The following is a 12,765-nucleotide window of genomic DNA, read 5'->3' on the forward strand; positions in this document are numbered from 1 at the left end:
CTTAAGTCAACCCTAAATCTAAAGTTTAGGACAGGGGCCAGGTAAATGATCTTGGAGGGCCGCATCTGGCCCCCGGGCCTTAGTTTTGGGACCCCTGACATAGATCTACAAAGGTCTATGTAGGAATTGTGGCAGTTGAAGTCCAAAACACCCGGAGGGTCGAAATTTGCCCATCTCTTGTCTAAATAAATGCTGGAGCTCCTTTTCTGGATATCTTCAAAAAGAGGCTGGAGAGTTTCCAGTTTCGGGTGGAAATCCTACATCAGGCAAAATGTTGGACTCCATGCCCCCTTCTGACTCTGCGATTCTAACTTAAGAAGTCAGTACTTAATGTAATTTCCTTTGACTCATTGGATCTACTCTAGATTAAAGCTTCTTAAACTGTAGGTCGCAACCCCATTTGGGGTCCTGTGACTGAATGTGGGGGTCACGAAAAGCTTGTGTAGCTTGCCACCTAGCGGCTGTTTTAGACATTTACATGAACCTGTTAGCAGAAATATACAGCACATGCTTCAGCTGTACATTATAAAAAAGGAAAATTGGCCCGCCTTGTTTAGCAAGCCTTGCAAATGCTGATTTTTAGTTCCAGAAATACCTTCCTTGAAAATTCGATTCTAAAACACCTAGGCTGAGTACACAAACCATCAATTGAAATAAAAAATATCAATTACCTGCCATTAAAAGTTCAAGAAGAATTTGCTTGCAACCTGAGCAGGAAGGGGCAGGCTAATAATTTGTTTTGTGGGGAGGACACAGGTATGTGGAACAAGAGGGAGGTGGATGTGGGTCCAATTCAGGTACGTGACCCATTCTGCAACCTGGGACCTTCTACGTTGGGGGCATGAACACCGTGGGCCCCCAATTCAGGAGAAAAAAGAAGCACTGACTGAATATTCTGCCACTTGAAACTGCAAACCAAACATGTCAGGGTAGCATGAAAAACATTGAAGATGCTCTATGTCTTGCAATATCAAGTATTCAGTCATGTTATTATTTAGTCTTTAAAAACAAACAAGCACATCCATCTCATTAAGATGTAGCTTGGTTTTCATATTTAATGGTAAAATTATATTATATGAAAGAATTGTTTTGAAACAAATTTATTTTATTACACCAGGTACCAAAATTTGAAAACTTTTCTGTTCCTGGTTTGAAAGTGTTATTTCCTGTTTAATTGTGCAATACTTACTTTAAAAGTACAGTAGAGTCTCACTTATCCAAGCTAAACAGGCCGGCAGAAGCTTGGATAAGCGAATATCTTGGATAATAAGGAGGGATTAAGGAAAAGCCTATTAAGCATCAAATTAGGTTATGATTTTACAAATTACGCACCAAAACATCATGTTATACAACAAATTTGACAGAAAACGTAGTTCAGTGCGCAGTAATGTTATGTTGCAATTTTTTATCCTGTATTTTTGTTTTAATTGATTTATTGTATTACTGTTTTATCTTTTTATAGTGTGATTTGTATTATGTTGCCTATGTTTTGTCCTATGTTGTTTGGGCCTCTGCCCCATGTAAGCCGCCCCAAGTCCTCGTGGGGAGATGGTGGCAGGGTATAAATAAAGTATTATTTCATTATTATTACTGTATTTACGGATTTAGCACCAAAATATCACGATATATTGAAAACATTGACTACAAAAATGGCTTGGATAATCCAGATGCTTGGATAAGCCAGGCTTGGATAAGTGAGACTCTACTGTAGTTGTTATTCTCTAGAAACTTAATTTTTGTGGCTGCCACACACTAGGTTGAATTGGTTGAGACTCTATGAGAAAAATTAGCAAAATTTGCTGCAGGATGTCCCTCTCACTAACAATGTTTTTGAAGTTTAATAAACGTTTTCCATTTTTTTTAATGCTAGAACCAACTAGGAAATTACATTTATAACCAAGGAACAAAACACATGTCATATAGTGATCAGTAAATGTTTGATTTGTATACCTATTTTATATTTTATATGTCATGAAAAAAATGTATTGGACGAAAAGGTGACACAAGTAAAAAAAAAGTTAGAGATGCCATGCTCTAAATGGTACCAACAATTATATATTAGCCTAAGTCACAGTCACCCCTTCCAGCTCTACAATCAACAAAATGGTTAAGCGGTTGTCACAAATGGCCAAAACTCATTGAAGAACTTTGGAATGCATAGTCCAGGAATGCTACTCCGCCAGCTCTTGGGTTCACTTCCAATGAATAACTTCACAGGGATATTGTAAGAACAAGAATGTTTGGAACATTAAATTGAAAACCTTAGTAGTTGAATTTATTTCATTTTTTGCAGGTCTGCAAAATGGGTGCTTTCTGTTGTGGGCTGAGCTTGTGCAACCAGCATACCATTGTGATCTACGTGGTTTGCATTGTGCTGTGGGTTTCCTTCCGCTTGTTCAGGGAGAGGGTGAGTATTTTGTCTTTGGGATGGCACAGATGCTCCTGAGCATAATTACCCAGTGGTGAGGGCTTCCATATGCTTTTGGCCTCCAACCACCATTATCCCAAGATAATGGGAATGTTTGGGAATTATGGGAGACGTAGTCCAAACCACCTCAAGTGCAGTAGGTTAGGAAGGTCTGTTCTAAATCTATGTGTACTGGAGTAGACAGGAGTATAGGAGGCTAAACCCCCCCCCCCCAAAGACCCCCACAACTTCTGCAAAAATTACAGTAGAGTCTCACTTATCCAACACTCGCTTATCCAACGTTCTGGATTATCCAACGCATTTTTGTAGTCAATGTTTTCAATATATCATGATATTTTGGTGCAAAATTCGTAAATACAGTAATTACTACGTAGCATTACTGCGTATTGAACTACTTTTTCTGCCAGATTTGTTGTATAACATGATGTTTTGGTGCTTAATTTGTAAAATCATAACTTAATTTGATGTTTAATAGGCTTCTCCTTAATCTCTCCTTATTATCCAACATATTCGCTTATCCAACGTTCTGCCAGCCCGTTTATGTTGGATAAGTGAGACTCTACTGTAATAATTTTGTACCCAAATATACTAACAGCTATGAAATCATAAAAGTTCTGGTTTAGTTGAGTTATTAGAACTACTGTATATACTCGAGTATAAGCCTAGTTTTTCAGCCCTTTTTTTAATACTGAAAAAGCCCCCCTCGGCTTATACTCGGGTGAGGGTCCTGGTTGGCTTATACTTGGGAATATATGGTACACTAATTATTTTTCTCTATTATTATTGGTATTATTACATTTATTATTTTTCTCTATTATTGTTGTTACTATTACATTTATTTTACTCTATTTTTATTATTATTATTAATACATTTATTATTAAACTCTAATATTCTTCTTCTTCTTCTTCTTCTTATTATTATTATTACAGTAGAGTCTCACTTATCCAACACTCGCTTATCCAACGTTCTGGATTATCCAACACATTTTTGTAGTCAATGTTTTCAATATATCGTGATATTTTGGTGCTAAATTCCTAAATACAGTAATTACTACATAGCATTACTGCATATTGAACTACTTTTTCTGCCAAATTTGTTGTCTAACATGATGTTTTGGTGCTTCATTTGTAAAATCATAACCTAATTTGATGTTTAATAGGCTTTTCCTTAATGCCTCCTTATTATCCAACATATTTGCTTATCCAACATTCTGCCGGCCCGTTTATGTTGGATAAGTGAGGCTCTACTGTATTATTATTATTGCATTTATCATTTTATTCTATTTATTATTACATGGATTATTTTCCTGTATTTATTATTACATTATTATTACATGGATTATTTTACTCTATTATTATTATTATTAATAATAATAATAATAATAATAATAATAATAATACATTTACTATTTCACTCTGATCTTCTTCTTCTTCTTTTTCTTCTTCTTCTTATTATTGCATTTATCATTTAACTCTATTATTACATATTATTTTCCTGTATTTATTATTATATTATTATTACATGGATTATTTTACTCTATTATTATTTTAAAAGATACATAAGCACATTTACATTTAAGAAGATGAGAATAATGATTTGATCAGAGTTGGACAGTCTTATCTTAAATTTGAGCTTTATGTAAATATTCAAAAACATTTAACCTACTGATGCCTCAATTAATGTAATTTTATTGGTATCGATTTTTATTTCTGAAATTTACCACCCTCGGCTTATACTGGAGTATGTTTTCCCAGTTTTTTCGTGGTAAAATTAGGTGCCTCGGCTTATATTCGGGTCGGCTTATACTCGAGTATATACGGTATGTGTTCGAGAAGGTGAAAAACCTTGCAAAACTATAGCTCCCAGAATTCATAGCAATGAACCATGACAATTTAAGTAGTTTCAAAATGCATTAAGTCTACTGTGTAGATGCGCCCAGAGTCCAATGCTCAAAACACTACACAACTTTAGCACAACAACAACGATTTCATTTCTTACCTACCTCTCCTTGTACTTCGAGGCTGGTTATATCATATAAGTTATATTGTTATATTTATGGCATCCATAATAAGATAAAATAGTTTAATCCTAGTTTGTTCTTGCCCTCGACATTTTGCTATTCTATGTTATATTTATCTGGAGGCCGTATGTCTATGTTTTCGTTATTCAGTATATTAATGATGAAAACACAATTTTAAACTGGTTTTCTGAAAGATATATCTTCCTTCCTTGTCTTATTGTGTGTGTGTTTTTGAATGATAGCTCTTGTTAGCCTGTCTTGCCATTGTTATCTAGCTGCTGTTGAAAATAGCAAGAAGTGAGCAGAAGTATTTATTTGTATGTATTGCCGAAGGCTTTCATGGCTGAAATCACTGGGTTGCTGTGAGTTTTCTGGGCTTCATGTTCCAGAAGTATTCTCTCCTGACGTTTCACCCACAGGCATCCTCAGAGGTTGTGAGGACTGTTGGAAACTAGTCAAGTGGGGTTTATATATCTGGAATGTCCAAGGTGGGAGAAGGAACTCTTGTCTACCTAAGGCAAGTGGGAATGGTTCAACTGGCCACCTTGATTAGCATTCAAAGCCTGATTGCTTCCTGCCTGAGGGATCCTTCATTGAGTGGTGTTAGCTGGCCCTGAGTGTTTCATGTCTGGAATTCCTCTGTTTTCTGTTTCTCTTTATTTACTGTCCTGATTTTAGAGTTTTTTAAAAAATATTGGTAGCCAGGTTTTGTTCATTTTCATGGCGTCCTCCTTTCTGTTGAAATTGTCCATGTGCTTGGGTATTTCAGTGGCTTCTCTGTGTAGTCTGACATGGTGTTCTCCAATAATATGCTGTGTCCAGATTGGTTCATCAAGTGCTCTGCTATGGTTCTCTGGTTGATTTAGTCTTCAGTGCTTTCCATGTTACTTGATTTGTGTCTGGGCAATGCTGCCTATGTAGACTTGTCCACAGCTGCACAGTATACGGTAGACTCCTGCAGAGGTGAGAGGATCCCTCTTGTCCTTTGCTGAATGTAGCATTTGTTGGATTTTCTTAGTGGGTCTGTAGATATTGCAACATTCACATGTACCTCAAGCAGACAAGAGTTCTTTCTCCCACCTGGGACATTCCACAGATATATAAACCCCACTTTCCTAGTTTCCAACATACTTTGCAACCTCTGAGGATGCCTACCATAGATGTGGGTGAAACGTCAGGAGAGAATGCTTCTGGAACATGGCCATACAGCCTAGAAAACTCACATCAACCCATTTATTTGTATGGTTTGTTTTTGTCAAGAGTATTTGCAGCGTAGCAGTAGTTGGATGGAAGCAGTGGAGCGCAGAACGAAGAGACGCTCAGAGACGTTGGTAAAACTATTTACAAAGTTTTACTGTATGCAGCAATAATCAACACAAATAGACTTGCAGATGACAGACGAACACAGGACTGCTCTGTTCTCCAACAGAACTTGACTCGAACTCTAGACAGAGAGAACTCAACTGAACAGAACTGAACTGATGCAATCGTTATGCACAAACACTTGTGTCTGGATACTCCCTAGTTCCAGCCACACATCAAGGTCATCATAGCTTCTTGGCAATTAACTCTTTCCACACTATGGTACATTCTGGATGATGCAATCAGTTGCAATACAAGCATGGCACAAATTGCATTTAAACACTACCAATACACAAATCCCACATTAACAGTTTTTGTGTCTACATTTTAGTTACCTTTTATTTTCAGGAACAAAATGTAGATAACATGGCAGTGGGTTGGACTGGATGGCCCTTGAGGTCTCTTCCAACTCTATAATTCTATGATACTACTAGATATTTATTTGTAGTGTTGTAGTGGCAGAAGGTTGAATGTAAATGTATAGATTTTCTTTAAAAGAATATATAATCTAAAAACTTGTGTATATGAATCTTAAGGAGAGGTGGCTAATAAATACAGTTTGTTGTTGTTGTATAATTATAATTTATATTGCTTGCATAAAAGGGGACCCGACCAGCTGAAGCCTTATCCTGTAGTGTGGTGTTGTTTTGTGGCCGCAGATAACACCCCATTGCTTTTAAATCCTCCGGTGTCGGATGAGTCTTGGCGCTCTCCAAAGCTATCAAGATAAATACCGATGACAAGATCGACTATTGATGAAGAGCATGTTGAAAACAAGAAGGAAAAGCCCCCGAAAGATTTTAATTTAATTATGGGGAGGAGTGTTGGGGGGGGGGGACGCGGTGTTGACGGAAAACCGGGCAACTTCTTAATCATTGCAAAGTGGTTTATCTACGCCTTGCAGCATTTCCACCATCCGGGCCTGTCATGGCACAATTTCAAGGCCGGGGGGTGGGAGGACGCCGAAAAAGAGGGGAAGACGGAGAGGGGGGAAAAATAAAATAAAATAAAGATGCCACAAATGTGATCTTCAGAAACCTCTAATGTCATTCGCTTCACTTTTAAGATTTCACCCTGCCATGCAAAAGAGATCAGAGCGATCAGAGGCCGAGTAATCCATGGAAAGAGGGCTGATTTTTTTTAAAAAAAAATTATCTCATTTTGTGGCGACTTGAAAGTGCAAATTGAGAGATCAGTCTCGAGTGTCACTATAGGGATATTTTTCTCCCCGTTTCCCCTGTTGATGTCCAGTCTTGTTGTTCCAGCAAGAGCCAATGGAAGTAATGGTGGCCGTGATGCTTTTCTTGGTGTAGGAATTGACTCTGGGCTGCATGTTGAAGTTGGGGCTTTGCTTCTTGGCTGGTTGCCTGCCGTATGTCTACTTGCCGGCCTCATCTTTCCTCAACAAAGCCCGTTGGACGTGGGGAGACCAGACCCACCTGAAGGGATTCATGACCCACCTTCTCCGGGAAGAATATGGGACGTTCAGTTTGGTAAATAAAACTCCTTTGCAAAAACAACTCTCTTGTTGGGTTACTGTGAGTTTTCTAGGCTGTATGGCCATGTTCCAGAAGCATTCTCTCCTGACGTTTCGCCCACATCTATGGCAGGCATCCTCAGAGGTTGAGAGGTTTGTTGGAAACTAAACAAGTGGGGTTTCTGTATCTGTGGAATAGAGTGGGAGAAAGAACTCTTGTCTGCTTGAGCAATTTACTGGTAACCAGATTTTGTTCGTGTTCATAGTTTGCTCCTTTCTGTTGAAATTGTTCACATGCTTGTGGATGTCAGTGACTTCTCTGATAATAATAATAATAACAACAACTTTATTTTGAATGCCGCCTCCATCTCCCCCAATGGGGCCTCGGAACGGCTCACATGGGGACCAGGCCCAATCAATACATTTAATATAATAATATAATAATAATAATAATAATAATAACTTTATTCTTATACCCTGCCCCATCTCCCCAAAGGGACTTGGGGCGGCTTACATGGGGCCTTGCCCAGACACAACAATATAAAAGCAAGCAAAACAATAAAGCAAATTACTCAACAATAAAACATCAACATCGATAAAAACAGTCATAAGAGGTCAATATACAAAATAAAGTGTTAAAACAAGAGATGAACATAGAGTCATCAATTATACAGCAATATCATAATAAAAACAATTTAAACAATTTAAAGACTGACGTGATGGTTGTTAGAGTCCCTGGGTTTGCAAAAACAACTCTCTTGTTGGGTTGCTGTGAGTTTTCCGGACTGTATGGCCATGTTCCAGAAGCATTCTCTCCTTACATTTCGCCCACATCTATAACAGGAATCCGCCGAGGTTGTGAGGTTGTGAACATGGCCGTGCAGCCCGGAAAACTCACTGCAGCCCAATCATGTACATACTTGACTTGTGTATATATATAGCTAGATGTCAGTATTAAGGCCCAGGCTGGGAATAAAATTGGACATAAATAAATACTAGCCTATATTCTCATATATATGAGTCTTGACATTTTAAACAAATATCAGCCCTGCAAATCTGGGTTGACGTATCTGTGGATCATTGCAGGAGGGAACAATAGCTTTCTCTGAACAGAGAAGGCAAGAGCATAGTCCATCCTTGTCTTATATGTGAAGTTGACTTATACATGGATTATATAAGATAATATGAATATTTATGTATGTCCAGGCCTTTTTTCCAGTCCCAGACTCAAGGTGACTTCAGAACCCCAAAAAAAACATGACTAGTATATACAGTCAGCACTCCACATTGGCAGGATTCTATAGCCTTTAGCCATGGCAGTTAAAGTGGTGTCAAACTGCATTTATTCTACAGTACAGATGCACCCCTGGAGTCATAGTTGCAACTCTCAAACCACAACATATTGGCTCCAGTAAGCTAATAGATTGCTGGGTTTTTTTCCGTATTAGAAATAATAATAGATTTTCTCCTTTCTCATGCAGGCAAAATTGGAAAATGGATCCAGTATGGCTGACATATTGCAGTAAGTCACCATCAAGGCTCTGCTATTGGCCGTTGAGACAGTGGAGGGTGTTTCTGATGTGTGGACATTGGATTGCCCTGCATCCAACCTGATCCGCTTATCTGCATGCCAAAAATACTGGTGGTTATTTCAGATTTCCTTGAAATAACCTGTGAGCCTGTGAATCTTATTTCCATGGAATAAAATCTGGAAGAATGATGCTGTGGGACTAGCCATATGTTGCCTGGACTGATCGCTGCAGAGTTTGGTTAGACTGCAGGAGAGACAAGGGAAGAGTTTTCTCAGTCTTAGAATGGGACATCACAATAGTTCAGAATGCATCTGTGTATCAAGTTTGGTCCAGGCCCAACGTCGGCAGGATTCACAGTGCTCTTCACGTATGGGTGAACTATAACTCCCATCATCCTCTGTCATTGTCTCCCAAACCCCATCAGTACTCAGTATTGGTCAGGTTGGGTATGCATGCCAAGTTTGGTCCAGATCCATCAGTGGGGTTCACAATGCTCTTCCTGTATGGTGAACTATAACTTCCATCATCTTCTGGAATTGCCCCCCAAACCCTAGATGTATTTAAAGTTAGTCATGTTGGATAGGTGTGTCAAGGTTGGTCCAGATCCATCATCGGTGGGGTTCACAGTTCTCTTTGTGTATGGGTGAACTATAACTCCCATTGTCCTCTGTAATGGCCCCCAAACCCTGGAAGTATTTAAAGTTAGTCATGTTGGATATGCGTGCCAAGGTTGGTCCAGATCTGTCATCATTGTCCCCCAAACTGCACCAGTAGTTAAAGTTGTTCAGGTTGGGTATGCATGCTAAGTTTGGTCCAGATCCATCACTGGTGGGGTTCACAGTGCTCTTTGGAGTATGGGTGGACTATAACTCCCATCATCCTCTACCATTGACCCCAAACTCCAGCAGTATTTCATGTTGGTGATGTTGGATATGTGTTCCAAGGTTGGTCCAGAGCCATTGTTGATGAGGTTCACAGTGCTCTTTGCACATGGGTGAACTGTAACTCCCATCATCCACTGTCATTGCTCCCCAAACCCCTCAGTGTTTGAAGTTGGCCATGCTGGGTATGTGTGGCAAGATTGGTCTAGATTCATTGTTGGTGGGGTTCACAGTGCTCTTTATGTATGGGTGAACTATAACTCCCATCATCCTCTGTAATTGCCCTCCAAACTCTAGAAGTTTGTAAAGTTGGTCATGATGGGTATGTATGCCAAGTAAGAATAAAAAATGGAGCACCTGTCCATTGAAACCTAATGCAAAGCAAATTTGAGACGTAGCATTTATATCAAAACGGACACCTTCTGTGCAAGATGATATAAATGACCAGTCAACATGGTTTCATTTTATTAATTCCACCAGTGATAGTGAAGAGTTTCCTCCTCTTCTGTGGTCACATTTGGACTTATGGGGAGATGCTTTTATTAAATGGTGAATTTGTTGTTTATTTTCTCATGCTATGAACCAAAGATATTATATAAACCCTGAAAATCTTCCTTTTGAGGGGAAATGAAACATAATGCCTGGTAGGTTTCCTGTTCGCTCTGTTAAAAAAAGTAGTTATATTCTGCTGCTATGTCCTATTGTTAATAACTTAATATAATTTTAGAAAGAAAGAAAAAAGGATGGGACTTTGCCACTTCCTCTCTTTGGCTTCTAATCCCTATTGTGTCTGATTTAATGGTTGCACTCTTATGATTCATCCACTCTTGTGATTCATGCCTGCCTTGGTGTGCCAGATGCTCTGATGGGATTTTATATATAGCACACATGTTATTATTTCAGAAAGGTTGCTTCAGTCACCAATGACCTCTAATAACTTGAGTCGTAGAGTTAATATACATTTGTTGGCTTGTGCCTCTTGTCCTTACATTGGTGTTTTCTCAGTTTCCAGGTGGCCCACATGAAGGTGGAATTCTCCTTCTTAGTCCCAGCCCTTGCAGTTGCAGCAGTTTTGCATTCGGCACTCAGGTGGGGCTTTTATTTTAATGTCACCATTTGGATTTGAGAATTGCATATTCTTGCAGGCCAAAAGCCCACAACTTAATCATCGTCATGAAATGGGGTAAAGGCAAGTTCCTTTGTTTTACATCAGAGGGGCTTGGATCTAGGTAATAGAAAGTGTTTCTGAGTTAAAAAGCCATGGCTTTTGGGGGAAATAATAATCTGACCAATTTTCTTTCATGACATATCTCATTAAGCTGAACAGATAATATTTTGAGAGCTAAGGAAAGGATATTTCAGGTTTTTTGACCCATTCATGAACATTGGTTACTGCAAACATTTCCTGTCATGTATATTCAGGGTTAAAAATACATTTAACTGAGAAGTTTGATGTGAAGTGTGGGTATGGGTTCAATTAATGACTAACAGCCCAGTGTTTCATGTAGTTGTATATGGGACTGGATTTTCTTGTATGAAATACTGTATATACTTGAGTATAAGCCTAGTTTTTCAGCCCTTTTTTAGGGCTGAAAAAGCTCCCCTTGACCTAGTTTTTCAGCCCTTTTTTAGGGCTTATACTCGAGTGAGGGTCCTGGCCGGCTTCTATTCAGATCAGCTTATACTTGAGTATATAGGTATTCAGAGTTGGACAGTCTTATCTTATTAAAGTCTTATTATTATTTTAAATTACAGTCTATATATATAAAATGATAAAGTTGTTTGCGCAGTGACTATAACAACAAAACTAAACATCCCAGAAATACGAAATTTGGCAACACAATGCAAAAGGCTTGCCTCCAGGTTACAACAACACAACCACACCACAAAACCACAATCCAAACCCACAAAACTCACAACAACGCATCATGCGATAACAACACAACTAAACGCCCCAGAAATACAAAACTTGGCAACACAATGCAAAACCCTTCCCTCCCAGTTGTAACAACACAACCACACCACAAAACCACAATCCAGACCCATAAAACTCACAACAACGCATCGTGACTATAACAACACAACTAAACTCCCCAGAAATACAAAACTTGGCACACAACTAAACGCCCCAGAAATATAAAACTTGACAACACAACGCAAAAGCCTTGCCTCCCGGTTGTAACAACACAACCACACCACAAAACCACAATCTGGACCCACAAAACTCACAACAATGCATCGTGACTATAAGAACACAACTAAACTCCCCAGAAATACGAAACTTGGCACACAACTAAACGCCCCATAAAATACAAAACTTGACAACACAACACAAAAGCCTTTTCTCCCGGTTGTAACAACACAACACCACAAAACCACAATCCGGACTCACAAAACGCACAGCAATGCATCATGACTATAACAACACAACTAAACGCCCCAGAAATACAAAACTTGCCAAAACAATGCATCGTGAATATAACACAACTAAACACCCCAGAAATACAAAATTTGACAACACAATGCAAAAGCTTTGCCTCCCAGTTGTAAGAACACAACCACAACACAAAACCACAATCCAGACCCACAAAACTCACAACAACGCATCATGACTATAACAACACAACTAAACGCCCCAGAAATACAAAACTTGCCAAAACAATGCAAAAGCCTTGCCTCCCAGTTGTAACAACACAACCACACCACAAAACCACACTGGACCCACAAAACTCACAACAATGCATCATGACTACAACAACACAACTAAACGCCCCAGAAATACGAAACTTGGCACACAACTAAACGCCCCAGAAATATAAAACTTGACAACACAATGCAAAAGCCTTGCCTCCCGGTTGTAACAACACAACCACACCACAAAACCACAATCCGGACCCACAAAACTCACAACAATGCATCGTGACTATAACAACACAACTAAACTCCCCAGAAATACAAAACTTGGCACACAACTAAACGCCCCAGAAATATAAAACTTGACAACACAACGCAAAAGCCTTGCCTCCCGGTTGTAACAACACAACCACACCACAAAACCACAATC

The 12,765-nt window shown here is 39.0% G+C and overlaps 1 protein-coding gene across 8 annotated transcripts in view; it reads left to right on the plus strand.

Moving 5' to 3' along the window:
• Window positions 1–12,765, plus strand: part of tmem260 (transmembrane protein 260) — a 123,610-nt gene that overhangs the window by 58,986 nt on the left and 51,859 nt on the right. For 5 of the 8 annotated variants that reach the window (XM_062968638.1, XM_008122165.3, XM_062968635.1 and 2 more), the window contains exons 5-8: window positions 2,294–2,407; window positions 7,125–7,304; window positions 8,770–8,810; window positions 10,707–10,790. In XM_062968638.1, the coding sequence (XP_062824708.1) occupies window positions 2,294–2,407; window positions 7,125–7,304; window positions 8,770–8,810; window positions 10,707–10,790 (419 nt within the window). The remainder of the gene's footprint in view (window positions 1–2,293; window positions 2,408–7,124; window positions 7,305–8,769; window positions 8,811–10,706; window positions 10,791–12,765) is intronic. The other 3 variants (XM_062968637.1, XM_062968636.1, XM_062968641.1) reach the window with 3 other exon arrangements.

The sequence above is a fragment of the Anolis carolinensis genome, chromosome 1 (genome assembly GCF_035594765.1).
Source record: "Anolis carolinensis isolate JA03-04 chromosome 1, rAnoCar3.1.pri, whole genome shotgun sequence".
NCBI classification, from domain to species: domain Eukaryota; kingdom Metazoa; phylum Chordata; class Lepidosauria; order Squamata; family Dactyloidae; genus Anolis; species Anolis carolinensis.